General features: G+C 39.6%; 1 protein-coding gene across 2 annotated transcripts in view; it reads right to left on the bottom strand.

Moving 5' to 3' along the window:
- Sarm (sterile alpha and armadillo motif) overlaps nt 1-18108 on the bottom strand; it is a 50619-nt gene extending 32511 nt beyond the window's left edge. The window contains exons 1-2 of one of the 2 annotated variants that reach the window (XM_066735182.1): nt 12301-18108; nt 10188-10314 (exon numbers count right to left, since the gene is read on the bottom strand). In XM_066735182.1, the coding sequence (XP_066591279.1) occupies nt 10188-10232 (45 nt within the window). In that variant the 5' untranslated portion in view covers nt 10233-10314; nt 12301-18108. Of the gene's footprint in view, nt 1-6023; nt 6465-10187; nt 10315-12300 lie in introns of those variants that run through there. The other variant, XM_066735180.1, reaches the window with a different exon arrangement.
- Nucleotides 18109-18132: the final 24 nt, after the last annotated feature.

The raw sequence follows: 18132 nt of genomic DNA, 5'->3' as shown, positions 1-18132 counted from the left end.
AGACGCCTGATTTGTTTTTTCCTTTGGTATTTATTCACCATCTGTAAATTATTCAACAAAAGCTATCAATTTACTTGACCCGCTTTGCCCGGCCCGCTTTGCCCGAGAGTACACGTTTTAATTAAATAATTATAACTTTTAAGAAAATTATCCAAAACAATAATTTCGAATATTATTTTAAAGCTAAATAACGCTGGTTCGAAATAGTATCAAGAATAAAGAAATAATTATAATACTTTTTAAATGATCTAGAAAAAACTAACCTTTAAAATTTTTATCGGCGTCAACAAAACTGATTTAATTGCCAGGACTTTTATAGAATACGTCTCTGCTGACGAAATGCTACTAATTTACATTCATAACTGTTGTATCAATATCACCAAATCAAAATATTAACACTTATTGTTTACATAAAAGTGTGAGGACAGTGACCCGCTTTAGGCGGGGTACCCGCTTTGCCCGGGCTTCCCCTATATATATATATATATATATATACATCTATATTGTTAAGCCTAGTAAATTAAACTATATAATGCTGTAAATTATTGACTGCCTAAGTTGGACCACCGCTGCAATGAATTACTGCTGAAGAAACTATTTATATTAGAAGGAGAGAAACACACACACACACACACACACATATATATATATATATATATATATATATACATATAATATAACATCAGCGCATCAAACTACATGCAATACTTACATTCTTCTAGTCTTTCAAATTGCACTTATATACAAAAGGAACATTTCGTAACCACTTGCGAGAAATTTTGCTACTTTGAATGTCCACCTAGCGGTGACTCGAAAGCATTTATTCGTTCATATCGTAGCTGCATAAAAGTAAAATTTCTTGTAATCAATTTTAGCTACATATAAAATCTTCAAAACTTGTAATATTAAATTAGCATGAAACTAGTGAACATTTCTTCACCTTTATGAGAATGCTAAGACTAGTGGTTAATTTTGAGCTAACTTTGTCACCAAGTAGTATTCAATAATATAATAGACTTTTAGGTTATCACGTGAATTCTTTACTAGCTGGCAGTTATAACGCTTTTCTTAGCCTTTGTTAGCATACTTAAGTTGCATGCATCTATGTAGCTGAATACACTGTAATAATTGCTGTTAAAAGTATCATTTTAACTCTTACTCAACATTGCACAAAATTTGAGGATTTATTTCATTATAAGCCATATTTGCTAGCATTGCGTGATATTTTTAATAACAAAAGGAAGAAAAATAGTAAAAATTTGGCAGTATTTAGAGGATTCTAGAGGTAGATGATCTACCCTGTGCTATCGGGGTATAAGGCAGATTATAGTTGCAATATAAAGAAATGATATTTTTTGCTATAGTAGGAAATTCTGTCGTGTTTTCTTATACAAAAAATAGTACGTCGCATGCTAGTTTATTAAAATTCAGCAAAAATGTGTTACAAAATGCTCGATCAAAGTAGGAGTTTCCTCGCATCGGTAAAACCCGTGTACAATTCGCAAGAGAGGAGTTGCATGAAAAAAATAGAATTAAAATCGAAGGATGGAGAGAAAATTCCTCGAGTTTTCTCAATTCCAAGTGACGAGGTTACATTTAAACGTCCCACGCGGAGCGACACGATTTGTAAAAGGTTTCGAGAGGGTGCCGAGGAAAGATCTGCTTGAAACGGCGTTTAAATATGCATGAGTCGAGCTCGTAATGACAAATGAAACTGCAATTTCACGCCACGTTCTTCCCCCCCCCCCCTTCCTTTGTTGGCCGAGGAATGCACCGAGGCAAGATCCAAAAGAATGATATTGGAAATTTGTGAAAGTACCGCAAAAGAGAGCCTCGTTTTCCCGATTAGGCTCCTTTGAATAATGGGGAGGGGGGGGGGGGGTGAATCTATATATATATATATATATACATGCATATAAGAGCGAGAGAAACCTCGAGGGATAATTTACCGGCAATCTGAAAGGTGTCGAGTCGGTAAGTAAGGTGATTTCCGGCTGGCAGGAAACGACGAGAGAAGCGCGCAAGGCGTAATAGACGGAAACATCAATTCTCGTTGAAGAGCAAAGGATACCAACACCCACCGAGGTTACCAATAATTTTCGCCCCTTTTAACGACCCCCCACTCGCCGTGAGTCCCGGGCTATACGTCGTGCGTGCCCACATCCTTATCAATCGGCAAGGTGTGTGCGTAAGGTCGCTGCACAGCGAGTGATATATATGCGGTTGTCCCGCTTGTGGTCTACGACGACGTTCCAAGCCTTTTCATTTAACGATCCAGAGATATGCCACATCCGATTCCATTCAACTTTTTTTATATTTCCTCCCGAACACGCACGACTGTTGTCCTCGATGGATTTTACCTTCGAGCCAGCCAGACGTATCTCTCTCGCATGGCTTTTTTTCAAACTTCGCTTCTCTCTCTTCATATACCGTCGATGCTCGTTTCTGCTCAACACTGCACATTTCATTTTGATTCAAAGTTCAAATGTCGAAGCGTTAGGTTTCTGAGAAAAGTTGATTATTGGAGTCGATCGTGCAAATTGTTCATGTACTAGTTTTAAATATCCACATCACGTGTAATACTTTGTTGTTTTACGAATAGAGGATTAACGGAGTTGACACGTTTCTTCGTGAGAAAATTTCTAGGGTTTTCTAGTAGAATCTCGTGTTAAATCGTATGAGGTAATTTGTGGAAAGGTTTTATTTGTCAAAGCGATTAGAAAAATCAATATATAATGCTTCTATGAGAAAAGTGGATTAATCGAGTCGACGTTTTACTGCGAGATTAATTCTGTGTTATTCCACTGGAATCTGATATCAACCAATTGAAAGAAAGATTCTACTCTTTAGTTCGATTAAAGTAGAAAAGTACCAAACGCACACAAAGCTGTTTCGCGAAAAGCGGATCAACGCGGACCGAGAAAAGTCTCTAAACACTGAACGATTCTCTTTGCAGGACTTGTTTTATCAGTTACCCATTCTTCGAGCCTATTTTTTTTTTTTTCTCTCCACGAACAATATAGGCAAGGAAGAATAATATTGCGTTTGTGCCTCGTAATTGGGCCACATTCCACGAATACGAAATTGATGCCTGTCCTCAATTCTGTCAAATGCTAAATAAACTTGTCTCATGATTTATGAGCGTTGCGAAAATAATTGTAACGTCTCTTCTACGAACCACATTGAAATGAAAAAAAAAAGAAACGTTGTTCTACTCGAAAAGCAAAATAAACGCTTTCTTCCATCCAATCAAAATAATTATGAATGTTAATTGAAGAAAAAAGATGAAATCGTTATAAACAAATGGAATAGCTTAAATTTACAGGAATAAAATTTTCTCTCTTAATTGGAAAGGCTGAAGCAGGCCTGCAGGATTTTCCAGAGTCGGAGAGTGGAGCGAGTGGCGAAAGTCTCGGGTTTGAATATTATCGAGCCGCGCGCGCGCGCGGTGGTGCGGCGCGGCGCGGCGGCGTTCATTGAATGAAATTTAAGTGGGTCGCGCATGAATGAAAAGGCGCAACTGTACGCGTGGGTGGCGCCGGACTGGCCGACCGGTTCTGATAATTTCCTTCTCGTCGACCAGTTTTTCACCGAATCCTCTGGAAAATGCCACCAAACCGACCGTTTGCACATTTCTCAAAGCTGTACACGGATTATACGTTAAACTCGTAATCGCGAGACTCGTTCCAGCGGAAGGACACAAAATTTGCAGGGAAATCAAACAGAGATAAGAAAAAGAATTCTTGGAAAATTGTATCGTTTGCTATATATGGTACGGATAAGAACTCGTCGAGCATCGGAGTTTGAGAAGAGAAACTTATGAATGAACGAAACTCGAGTTCGCTAAACCTGATACGAGATAAACGATTCGTGCAGCTCGATGGAGTTTTCGGAGAAGGTCTATCTTCTGCGAGGCTTGTAAAGATAAAAACTGTGCTAGTTCCTTTGGCTCGCGTCTCCTCGATAAACCGACACGCGATCGCCTCCATCAGAGACGATTCGGATAACTCACACGCGTCCTCAAAGTCCTTAAACGATTATTCAAAGTCGTTCTTGCACGGACTTTGAGGAACGATTGAAAAAAAAAAAAGCTTGTAAAGATAAAAACTGTGCTACTTTATTTTTGGCTCGCGTCCTCAAAGTCCTTACAATTATTCACACTCGTTCTCTTTGGACTTTGAGGAGCAACGGAGAGAAAAGAGAGAAGAAGAAAAGAATCGGTTTTGGAAGCGAGGAACGGTTCGTTCGATCCAGGGACGATCCTCTCCAGTCGCCAAGTGGCTTCTGTTTTCACGTGGGAGGATACGTCGTCTGGCATAAATTAGCCGACGGCAGAATCCGAGCTTGGATTTCTTTTATTGCGCGTACCAAGACAAAGATAAGCAGCTGGCGTTATCTTCGATCCAGGGACGTGACCAATTCGCTTATACAATGTAATCGCTGTTCCTCCGCTGCTTCAACGCGACACCGCAACTTCCACTAATTCCCTCCGACTCTCCTGCACCGCTGCGCAGTTTTAGGAGGCGGGTATAACGAGAAAGAGACAGAAAGAATAGCGAGGAGCAGCGTTGAAACACACGGGAAGAACGTTCGTCTTAACGAAAAGAGTCAAGCAAATTTATCCCCACACCATGAACGCTTAATTTTAGAGACTCTTATCCAGAGACGAAGTTGGCGTCTTCGAGTTTGTGGGAAAACACAACGTTGCACTGGATAAAAGATGCACAAGTGTGTAATAAGCGTTCATGGATGAATCGAGTGGGTGCGGAATTAATTGGCAATGCCGATGGCAGTCTACGAAGTATCGCAAGTCGAGCGTGTTCCTTCTTCAAGGTTTTTCTACGCAGCGGTCAGGAACGTATCCGGCTCGCGTTTAAGGAACGCTCGATAGCGAAACTCCAGTTACAATAACAATTCAGGCTATTCTGGATGCGCTATCGCACGCGTTACCCGAGACCAATCTGACACGTGTTCGCCGAGAGGATACGATCCACCATCGAGTTCACTCGTCCTTCGCGTCTTCAGGATCGTCTCAACCATATTTCTCTCACATTCGCGTTTTCCACGAATCTCGCGACGCTCAAATATATATTCGTCAGGAACCAAGGTTTCTTTGGTGATCCTGATGAAATGTTATATATGGCGTCCTTTACGAGGAATCCTCTCGAGAGGATAGCCGTGGAGAACCGGAGCGAGTGAGAAAAATTGGGAGACACACGTGCTATATTAATATGATATAAGCGCGTGTTAACCTGTTTAGGACAGAAATAACTCGGGCAGGATCGTCGACCTCTCGGCGACGGCAGATGGCTAGAAAAACATTTCAGGTTCCCCGCGCTGAATCTCTGGAAAGCGTCGGGAACAAAGGAGAACACGAGCTTGGCGAATCGTAAAACATTGCGGTCTTTTGCTGGAAGCACCCTGAAACATTAAACAACTAATGAGATATATATGTACGTGAATTCTTCATAGTATACACACACACACACACATATACTTACCTGAAGATCCAAAGCGTGTCTCGGTAAAGGTGAAAGGAAACACAAGGCGTATATATAAAGGATCAAACCGGTTTGAAAACTGTTCGAATTGTTCGAGAACACCACGTGTTTGCTTAATATTTAATTAATTTGAAACCAACGAGTTTCCTGCTGGAAAAATATATCGGATTTCACATCGATTGCTGAGAAACAGCTGGAATTTTCTGGAGGGAGTTCAGCGAGATGGAAAACTGCTGGAAAACTCGAGTAATTTATTAGATAATTCCATTCTGATCCGCGGTGTTTGCATTTGCGCAAATGAGTTTTAAAGTCGCGTGTGTTGTTTACGAGGTAAAAAAGTTCATTAGAGTCGAGGCTATACACTTTTAAGCACTCGCGGTACTAAAAACCTTAACGATATTTGTTCTTTGCTTGGAACAGTGTTAATTGCACGACGGTGTTAATTAGCGTTTGGATAATCGAGAAAAGAGGAAAGAGATTGTAACAAGAGTAGAGATTTAGAGTCACGAAAAAATGTTGTACCAATCGATTCCTGTAATCCAAATTGGCATCCTGAGTGGAGCTCCTCCGAAGCTGCTTGACTTCTCGCGAAGGTGCCGTGGTCCTCATCTCGATGTTGATACTCGACAACTCGGCTGTGATCCGTCACTTCCCTTACGTTAAAACAACACACTGTCAACACCGAGACACAATAACAGCTTCTCGATAAAAGTTCACGGACCTTGCATCGCGCTGATGAATCTTACGAGGAAGTTACGTCACAGGGTCACGTGTCGTTCGTAAAGAGGAGGAGGCAAGGTAAGAGCGAACATAACCTCGAAACGTTCGCGAGATTCTTTCGAGCAGCGAAGAAAGGATTGTCCAAGAACGGTGGGGAGTTGATTTCCGGAGGATTATCGAATTTTTCTTCGGGCGTTTCCGGTAGATGAAACGGAAAGCGGGAGGAAGCAGCGGTACGCGACAAATCTGGCATGGCTGCCAGCGGCCAACTGACCTGACACTCCGCGATGGAAAACCGTCTGGCGGAAGGCCGAGTGGGGGCTAGGAAGCGATTTGCACTTTCGAAAAGCACCCGAGGAACCCCGAGAAATGAGCGGATCCTCCTGGAGCCAGGCTCGAAAATCCTCGGACCCATCGACCTTAAGAGTCCTACAGCGCCATCTTCGTCCGCCATATTGGAATTTTTTCCGGGATCCCCCCGCTCAAGAGAGATTGCGAAACCTTCCTTCCCCTGCCTTTGACAATAAACGCGAGCACCCTTGAGAGCGGCCAAATATTTCTCTTGGCCGTAAAAATAGATCTCCGGCTAGAAATAGACGGAAGTGGGAATAGCTCGCGAGGTTTTGCAAGGAAATGGAGAATTTTCGAGGGCAAATTCTTTCGCCTCTCGCTTACACCATCCGTTGTCTCGATCGCCTTTGCATTGGTTCGTCGAGCTTTCGTTCCGTTACAAATGGCACGACGCCCACTCCTATCTCTACCGACCGTACACGTATACATTTCTCGGACCCCTTTGGCAAACAGCGAGGAGTGTACAGGAAATGCCCAAGCTTTTTTTCTCCAGACTCTTGCAGAATCCTCCGTGGAAATTTAATCCTCCGATAAATCTCTGTCCACACGCGTATTAAAAACGCTTTTCCCGCTAAATTCCTCGTTGGATCGATTATATATCCCGAAAGAAAAATTCCTGTAGCTTTCAAGATGGCGGAAGGAGAGGGGTAGGGGTATTCTAGGTCAGTTTGAAAGTTTCAAAGAGAGTCGCGAGCGAGGCGTCCCGCGTCATTGAGATACGGCGACAAATCATTCGTCTGGACAGCAGCAGCATCGACGCTCGTTGCAAGGCGAGGTGCAATATAAATCGCGATCTCCCAATGAACGGTGAACGCGAACAAATCAAACTGACAGATCCAATTTGTTAGGGATAGGAATAGAGGCTCGCGATCATCCGTGAGAATCTGTTAAACCGACCATAACAAATCCTCTATCGAGTCGAGCTAGACTATCTTAATTGCTTTACCATATTTGCGTCCTTTTCAATCAAGTCCACCTGCTTTGTAACGCGTGGAAAAAACGAGCATAGAGATATTCCAAGATGACGAGACGCGAATTATTAGAATAGCTCTCGTTGCGATAGGTTAGGGAACGCTGTGGTTCTTGACTAATGCAGCGAAGCTCGGGCGATTGGAAGAAAATGGCGCCGTCTCTCAACTCGTAAGGAAGGTTGGGTTATGGCGTTGCAGTGGCCACTGGTCGTCGGTGTTGAAAAATCGTTTAACGACGTCGAGGTAACAGTGGGTATGAATAGATAACGCCTCCACGGACCACACATAGCGTTCCCTGGCTGGATGGCGTCGGTCTAATGCGAAAATAATTGCGCGGGAAAATGTGGGAAAGATGGCGTCCACGGTGGGTTGAGGTTGGGTCAAGCTCGGAGGTATCTGGGAGATGTAGGAAACATGGCGGGATGTTTGGAGAAGAATAAAAAAGGAAGAGACTGTCTGGAGAGGTTGGTGGGTTTGATTCGTCATCATTGAAATAGAGGAACCACGAGACGTTCGGTAGGCTCTCCTCAGCTTCTCGTAACGAACCCTTGACAAATAGCCCTTCCATGCGTGTATCGCGATGGAGATGCAAAATGGCGCCACCCACGCGTGAAACAACAAACAACGCCACTATGGAAATCGAATGAGCGGCGTTAATAGCGCATTGATGAGTGGGTGGTGACGCCGACAGGCAAGGTTATACTTGAGAAATCTCTCTGAACTCTGAAGCGCGTCGTAAAAAAACGGACTGTCGCTTTATTTACCAACACTGCCAATGTTACACCTTGCCACGCCATAACCTCTCCAAATTTTACGATCCGATACTATCCACTCGCGTCGTTTTTAAAGTTAAGATTGTTGCTCTCTGGAAGCCACGAAAAAGTTCCTGAACAGTGTCCAGTGTTAGGTTACGATTGTGAGGCGAAGGAAGGAATTTTGTTGTTACGATTGAAAGTGAAGGATGTGCATGGGTTTCTGGTCGTGGATGAACGGTGCTCGCCGCGATTAACAATCTTTACTTCGAGCCGAGCATCGTAAATCGACTGGCACATTAGCCAGTGAGAAAAAAATCATCCCGAAGGCCGTGTACTCAATCCTATAAGCTTGCACAACTGCACGATAATTATCGAGGGAAATTTATCTCGCGGTAAATCCCCTCGATCGTTAAATGTGTCGCCATCTATCGTCAAACGCGCCAACTAAAGTGAGCGGCTTTCACACGCATGCGCAGTTTAAAAATTTTGAACGTCTCTCGTGCACCTCATGTCATTTAATTTATGAAACTTTGTGGTTATTGAAAAGTTTGGTTTTCTTACAATTTAAGCTAGTATATCTGCACTCGCACACTCATATAAGAAGCAGAAATTATTAAATGCCTTTAATATCGCAACAGTTGGAGCCTATTCCAACTGTTTTAGTACTATACGAAGATATAAATTTATCTTTAAATATATTCCTACGTTTCTAGAGTTTGATATATCGTGCATTATCCTGAGACTAACTCGTAAACTATTTTACTTTAAAATGAAGGTCTTTACTTTTAAGAATCTATCGGAATTTCTAAAAACAAATGAATTGGGCATTATTGCACACATATTTTCTGCATTTCCTTGTCTTCTTGGACTGATCCTTTATATATAAAACTAAAAATCGCAATGTGTAACTACAAATGTTGACAAAGACTATATACAGAAACAGATCTTTCCAAGATCACTAGCTAGCCAAATACGTCAACTGCATTTTGATTTAAAATTAAAGCTTTTGTATAGACTTTAATAGCACTTTTGGGATTTTTATAATTTTATAAGCAGTCTATATTCTAAATGTTTTAAGCCTGTTTAAGTCCTCCAAAATATTAAATGATCTATTCAAGTAATACACGTTTATTATGAAAAATTGCATCCCAGTCTTTGTGCTCATTATAACATTGCAAGGTGCACAATACCATAACTTTAAAGAATATTTGACATAAGATATACCTTCGTGAATCAAACAAAAGAAAAATACTCTTTTTTGTGTAAAATGTTGAGAAAATTATGTTAAAAAATATAATAAAACTTACCTCCCAACCACAAAAATATAGCTTGAAAAATTTTAGATATTTAATATTTCATAAAGATCCAAAGGGACCACATATATAACCAGCATTAAATATACAGTTAATATCAACTCTTAACCCTTCGACATTTAATTGTGAAGATCAACCAACAACTCAAACTTGATCTCATTGTATTAAAACTTGCAAATGTTTAAATATCAGACTTTAAATACTCCAATGATGTATAAATAATAATATTAAAATTATTAAAAACAAGAAAAACATGTTTCAATCACAGGTGCCTGACAATTACACTCGGAGTTATTTCACTGCAAATCACACACAATGGTGCTTGAGAATGCACACTTGGAGCGTTAAGGGTTAATAAAATATCTCAAATACATGCAGAGTTTTAACTTGAAAAAAATATTAAACTTGTATATGGAAAAATGACAATCATTTGCAGGTTTATAATATTAAAAATTAATGATAACAATTACTGAAATATATACTTGGTTCAGTCGTAAACTGCTGTACTCTATTAAAGTTAATCAATTTTCGCAAAAAATAATAAGAAAAAAAGACGAAGAAGTCTCTTATACTTACCTTTTTCTTGCAATACGTGCAGCACGATGAAATCTTATTTCCCATTTTTTACCCTCCGTAGACACCCTCGTGTTAAATATTCCCAAAGTCACTCGATTTCTACGGTTCTCGATCGAACTGCTAAAACCTGATTCGAGAAAATTAAAAATTACAGTGAATCTAGCTAAGAAATCCCGATTTTTATAATCTATTACTTATAAATAAAAAAGAATACACAATATTCGATAAAACTATTATATATTTTCTGTCAATTTTTTAAGTCCGATGACGGCAGGAAGCGTTTGAGAAAAACCGGAAGTCGTAAGTCGACGATAATCCTCTAAGGGACGGCTTGACAGAGCAGCTGTCACGGAGAATGAAAAATAAAACTCGATAAATAAGCGCTTGATTCCATTAAAGCTCATTTTCCATATATATTAAAGTAAGCAGTGGCAAAAAAGTTGAAAATTCGCAAACGACGAACCGATCGGTTTTCCCATACTCGAAAAATATCTGTTAACCTTTGACCCAGACGGGACTGTAATCAGAGATCTCTGGTTAAAAATAGTTTTCCCTCCAATATTTAATCCCGCTGAGAAAATCATCGAAGCTTCCTTCTCGCGCACTTCCGTTCCAACGACGTTCGTTTTTCTCGCGCAACGCATCTATATACTATACTTACACGTAGATCCCATCAGACGAGAAAAGAATTCTGTTCGATCGCCACTTTTAAACGACCTAGATATTTTCCATTGATCTCGCTCCTCGACTCGTGAAAAAAAAGTGTATACAGCATGGAAAAACTGTTTACCGTTCAACGTGAATCTTTGTAAATAATGACGAATAAGTCGAAAAAATTGAATGAAAAAAACTATGGGGAGAAACGAGACGATCAACGTCACGCGGTTTTATAAAAAGAGCGTGCGAGATTGAAATTCCGAGTAGCCGATGCTGTGCAAAAACGTTCCAAGGGGGAAGACGATGGCAGCACGTGTTTACGCGTGCGCCAATCACACGGTACCAATGTTCACGTGTGTCACCGCTTTATTGCTTTTATTACATAACTCTGTCCGTCAAGATTTGAAATTATTCCCGGTTTCCGATCATTTTTCTCTTCCCTATTTCTCCCCAAACCGTTTCCTCGAATGACCATTGACTTTTCCGGTACGACGGACATTTCGTTGAATCAGAGGCAGCCGCCATCTTGCTTAAAAAAATTGTCACCTGCAAAGAATATTGCAAGGATAGGAAAATTATGCTCGGACGTTTTCCGCGTGGATTGGCGTCAAAATGGTAGGGACTCAGGTTATTAGCCCAATCTGATTATATCAAAACATGTATAACGATTTATTGAGGAGCTATTCAAGCATGATAAATTTCATGAAATATGCAGGTACCTACCTAACTACGCACTAGTGTTACAATAGATGCACTTTTATTCGTAAAATTGATCGGATCTTCGATTCATATAGGTTAGAGCGACAAAATCGTTTCATTCGACGAGATTAAAATTAAATGTTCGTTTAATTTTCTTAATTTTGATCGACAATCTTCGTTGCTCTACAATCCTTTACAATAAGTGTACTCAACTGCAATTTTTCCTGATTTTCCAACTGGAAAGTTCGAGGTTTTTGGTATATCGGTAAGATCGGTAACCGTTTGAAACTGTGCGATAAACTGTTATGTAAGACATTATCTCTACTGGGTAGATTGAAAGTAGAAAAGTTTATTCGTGGCTCGTCACGTGTTTAAAACGATAAGTAGAAGAGAAACTGGAAGGTTAGTTTACTTTTGATTAGGGACTCTAATCGTGCTTGATTATTATGAAAGTTAGAAAGAGTCGAAAGAGTCTGCAATCGTGTAGGATTTCTCATCCGAGTCCTCAAATCCACGCGAATCGTGCCGTGACACACCAATCGTTCGACAATAATTTTCACGATGATTTATTTTTACAACTATTATCAGAGTTAAACCGGATGCTGGGGACCATTTTTCTTTAAGATTCGTTAAATGTAACTTACAATGAGATAAAATCTTTACAGAAAGTTTCTACGATTGCATATATAGGCGTGTATATACAGAAATTTTACATTTCCATCTGAATCGAGTGAACAACGCGTACAGGATTACTTACAGTTACCTCGTTTACCCTTCGGAACGGTCCTGATCAGATGATCCATCATTTTTCCTACTGCTATCTTATTCTTCAGGAATTCAGGTATCCCGTCAGTCCTCAGTCGTCCAAGACTAAAAAAACTGGTCTCCAGCAATCGCTGCGTGAACACAACTATGCGTGCACGACAAATTTGAAAAATCGCTCCGAGTCGTTTTCGAGCTCGTCCGCCATATTGTTTTGGCGCGATAAAGAGAGCGCACTGCGCACGCGCAGCGGGACTGGTCAAAATGGCGGACGACTCAAATTCGCTAGTTCGATATTGCATAAGAACTAATATATTTAATTATGAAAGACACGATCGAATCTACCCCGGAGGACAATTTTACAAAGCTGAAAGGATAGTTTCTATTTAGATGGAAAAGTAATGGATGATTACTCATGAATTCCAGCATTGTAGAGCGATCCTCCGGCACTACACATCCATCATACATGGAGAAGGGTGATATAAAACCTTATGACCAGTCAAAATCGACACACACAGATAGAATAAACTGCGCTTATCTATTTATGTAATAATGATCATTAATTATCCGCATCATTTCTTATTGCGTAAGTTAAATTGGTAGGCATCGACATAAGTGATTTTTACAATTCATCTATTTACAGTTGTTGAATCTTTCGTAAATGGGCAATAGACATAGATCATTGTTAATGATAGCCACCACGACCATCCATTAAAAAATGTTTTCGTTTAAGAATCCTAATTTTCGGTCTCTTACGTTAATATGTTTATATTACGACAAGTCTGCCATCTACCGTTCAATAGCGCTGCACATTACGAGCTTGTACTGTTTACAATGTTGTTGCAATAATATCTAAAACCTTATTGCGAATTTCGCCAGTTTCGAAAATACAAAAATTACACGGCGGAGATCAGCCTCTCTACACGATTTTAATCTATTTGTCCTAAGAGTAAGTATGATCCTCGGTGGATATAGAAGAACCGGGGAATCCCCTGACACATTACACATGAATAATTTACATCCTTAGCGCGTCTCCACAGAAATGTGAATAAGAGAGAGAATCTGCGAGAAGGAATCTTATTTACAAAATTTTTAAGACATCGAAAATACTTGAAACACGAGAACGCTATAAACTACGCGTAAAACGCCCCAAGGGGAAAAATAGTCGGTAAGGAAGGGCTACGCGTTAATAACCTGATATTCCTGAAGAGAGCCTTAAAACACCCATGGGTATGCTGACTGTTGTGTGTCCCCGGGATCTTATACAAAGAAACGCTTAAGAATAGGAAGAAATTAACATATAATTCCATCGCTGGATCGAATCACGAGTATTTACATAAACTTTCTCCCTCGACTCCTCATTCCTTCTTTATATTATCAACTTTGAACTGTAATCGCGTGAAGGCCTTGCGCTACTTTCGAGGTACGCGAATCTCAAGGTCAGAGACGAAATATATACAGCCTGGGCACCCTGGCTTCAAACTGGGTGAGAATAATCGTGCAAAAATCGTTTATATTTTGAATCTTTCAGCGAGTATAAGCAGCGGAGGAAGAGACTTCCGGTTCCGCTTGGCAGTGCTGGCGCAAAATAATTTCGCAGGAATAATAAAAATGCGTGGCACGTGGAGAACATCTTTCGATCCGCAATCCCTCTTTCTTCTCGCCCCCCACTGCGATAATATCTGGAATTCTATCCTCATTTACTCCGTAAAAATAACGCTCGTCCGGATGAACGTCCTAAAATATCTGAATTATTATGTACAATAAGCTTTTTTCTTTTTCTGATCAACTCTACAATCTACGCGTAAATTTTGATAGCATTTCAACATTCAGGCCGTTACTCACAGTGGTACCGGAGACTCTCTCGATCACAATGGCTTGGTACCACTGTGACTTCCGGTCTTATATAGCTCTGTCTATCTTTTAGTCCCGGAACCTTGTTGCCTACTGTCGCTAATATAGACTCACAGAATTTCCTTCCATCCGGAGACGCTATAGATCCGAAATAAACGAACGTTATAAACATATTTATATATACAGAATCGTTAAGGTGCTTCGATTATTCGTGATCGTGGCACTAACTACTTGATGCGAAATGCCAAAAGTGTGCTACAAATACAATATGTAGTTAATCGCAATATATTAAGGCCTCTTAGTTACTAACGACAGGTCATCGCAATTTATTCCTGACCACTATTGTATCATAGTACGTTTTTTACTAACAATACACAAAAGCGACAAAAAAACCCTTCTCTCTTCCTTCAGTTAAAATCCATAAATCTATCTGCGTTCGTCGCGAATATCCTCATTTTTGCATCAATCATACAATCTTTTCGCACGCAATATTTTGGAAGGTGCGACAAGAAAGTTGCTCCTCTCTTGTCTCTCGTATAATCAGAGAAATCCGAATAGGACTATGACTAAAATTAAAGGGAAGAGCTAACCGTTAAAGCAAGGATTCTCTAAATAATTGGGATAGATCAGTCTGTACAACGAGACTCAAGAATATTACAAAGATTACAGATGGAATGTTAAATAGACAAGGATTTGGCTAGCATTATTGCCAAATTAGAGACAAGAGACTCATATCCTATGGCTTTTTTTCCCATAGCAACTTTATTGTTTGGTGCATCTCATGCCGATCGCAATTCTCATAACGAAGGCATCATATTCGCTAGTGTGGAGAATACGTGGAGATTTTTGCTGCTTAAGTTATCCATATCTATAGCGTAGGTACAATACGACTTATGCACTATCACCTAGCCTCCGGTAAATATTAATCGATTGATTACAATTGATCATAATGAATCGTCGTGCTTCAAAGAGTTATCTCGATCTACGGTACGTCGCTCTCTGCCTTAGTCGTTCGATTAGTGCAATTTTAAGAGAATTTCTCAAAATGATCCAAGCGATCGATTCTGGCACAATTCACAATTAAACCATCGAGTTTCGTTAACGATTCTACCATACATTAGATGTCCTAATTAATCAGAGCCTTGAAATTCATTCGATCGATCATCTTTAATGATTGCTTACTTTTCTCAACACTCAGGATGTATCGTTATCCTGCACGCAGTTGTACGATCAGAATTAATCGCGTCTTCTCGTTCTTCTTGTTTTCAAATTTCTGAGAATGCCCAACTGACCAACTGCAGTCAGCCACCTTATGTACAAACTCTCAATTATAGATCTACTTTAATAGGAAACATTAATCACACACATCCACCTTCATCTTTTCTCTTTACCTAATAATAGTAAATCGAAACTCCTTAATAAATTATTTACATAATCCGCGAAATGGCAGTGCGACTTGTGGAGGAATCACAATTCAAATGTACAGTAAAAATACATACGTAGTTAGATAGAAAGCAACTTACACGCAAAAGATAATGAAAAAACAAAAATGATTCCATCGTCTATCTGAATAAATTATTCCATCTAATTGAATGATAAAATTGAGATCATCTGGATTGAAGATTGCACTAAAAATTAGCCAGAAAAATTAATTTCCGGTTTTTCGCTGAAAGACTTCGGTTTGGCACGGTTGACGAAAATGCATCTTTGCATTTAACCGAGTGTACTTTCCACCAAGCAAAAAAAATGCAACGATACGTGCATTTATTCCAAATACGCGCTGCCATATCGCAAATCACCCCAATGAAAATATCAAAGTCCTTACAGAGGCCATCCACCAAGAATTCGCTCTTGTCCTCCAAATGGTCCCAAGATTCTTCGACTTCCTCGCGAAGAATCGGATCGATCTTTCGCCAATTTTACAATAATTGATTGTACAAGAAGCTTTTCATTGTGGACCATTCAATGAGCAGGTAGCGAACAGGAAGGCGCATAATTATATCAAGAATGAGAAACGCATGAATTACTTTCTGTATGTACACAATGACTAATAATGAACTATTTACAAATGACGAGTTATCCAATAATGAAAGATAATACACTAGTAATATACAGAAAACCGTCTGGACCTGTGAAAGAACCGTTGTTCTCCAAACTCGTATTTTATTTTTTACCAAAAAATCGTCCTTAATGATCATTCATGCTACACCGTCTATTATCTATTTTATTGGTAAAGAGGTAGTCCCTGCGAGAACTACAGTACTTCAATCGTCCCAACGGAATCTTTACAATTTGTCAATAAATCTGGCAATCGATAATCGTATATTTTGTGATTTTCCAGTCATTGCGAAGGTATCGTGGCATATCGTTCTTCGCAGGACTATAATTATCCGGAGAAAGAAATGCATGGAATATCCTCATAGAAAAAGAAATCAGAATACACATTCTCGTAGCGAAACTACGTAATCGAAGAAGGATATCCGTTTACTGGCTGATTATCTTAAGCATCTTAACCTAAAATCACACACGGAACGTAATCGTAATACGAAACGCATTGGCATTCACGAGCATTTAACGATCCTTAAACTTAATTGCCATTTTTCGATGACGAGATCATCGAGCAAGTTTCTTTTGTTTCGGAAATCGGATTATTCGACCTCGCAGAATCGATCGGTAAGAAAAGTCTCTGAAACCAACACTGAAAACTCTGGCAAAGATGCGATCAATCGAGGGTGCCTCTATGTACCGAAGAGGACTTCCGGTTATCGGTAAATTTTCGTTTTCTCTACATAAGATACGCCCAATTGATCGCATGTCTATTCTACATTCGTTCTATCGATACCATCGCATGATTCATCGGCAGTGCGTTATTGGAATCATTCATTCAAAGCTTTCACCACGAGATTTTTTTATTAGGAATCTCCAAAGCTTCCTATTCTAACAGCCTCGCACAAGAAGATAGACCACTAGTTCGCTCAGATTTTTTTTTTTTCACAATAAATGAAACAATGGCTGAGTTTTTTCCACGCAATCCTATTTTCGCTCGCTCACAAACGAGTCCAGGATCAAATCTGTTAGCATCTCTCTTTTAAAATTGACTCTCTAATTTCACGCGAATCGTCCGAGATTCTATAGTTACTCTCTATTTCACGAATTTTTGCTAATCGAAGAATCACGTCACGAGAAATTAAAATTTTACAACTCCATGATAGCTCCGAACGTTAATTCTGACAAATTGTGTCTCAGTTTTAATTTTCACTTCTATTTCTTTTCAGATTATCGAGTTTTATGGCTGACAATTATCTGGGAAATATTGCCATCAGTTCCTTTCACAGACGTTCCTTATTGAATTAAGTACCTCCCTGGTAATTAATTAAGTACCCTATCGATCGATCGATCCGTATAGAATGATGAATATACAGAAATGTATATTTTAAATTGTCAGAGATTGATGCTTCGAATTTTTTTACAATAATGTGTAAACGTCTAACAGATTTCTCCTGAATACTCGAAACGCTTTTTAATGTAAATGCTTAATCCGCCCTATACGAGGGTACGGTGCATCAGCTATCATTAGTATTAAATTTCCAGAAAATCAAGGGCCAACTTCCCGTTCAGTCTTAACACTCGATGCCCGAACTTTTTGCACTGAATTATATCAATTTCCTTGACTTCCTTGCTGGTACCAAAGGCTACACTTCCAATGATTAAAATTAATTATTCGTACCACTAGTAATAACAGTAATATTACACTCTTTTACAATTACAGTTATAAAATTTAACGATGACTCGTATAAATCGCTTAAATTTAATAAAATAACTGGTTCAAGCATCGATGCTGGACTTGTTGGAATTATGGTCAAAAAATGTTTCAGTGATAGCTTTGGCCCAAGAATCCCGCAGTCTCGTGTGAAAAAATGCCAGCTGTCCAGTAATAATACGTAATGTAAAGTTTATAAAAAGAAAAAAAACA

Source organism: Prorops nasuta, unplaced genomic scaffold, assembly GCF_024137725.1.
Source record: "Prorops nasuta isolate Cenicafe-Biocafe unplaced genomic scaffold, Cenicafe_Pnas_1.2 PNAS00014, whole genome shotgun sequence".
Lineage (NCBI taxonomy): Eukaryota > Metazoa > Arthropoda > Insecta > Hymenoptera > Bethylidae > Prorops > Prorops nasuta.
Note: the sequence above shows the minus strand (reverse complement) of the source record. Positions and strands in the feature narration are given on the sequence as shown.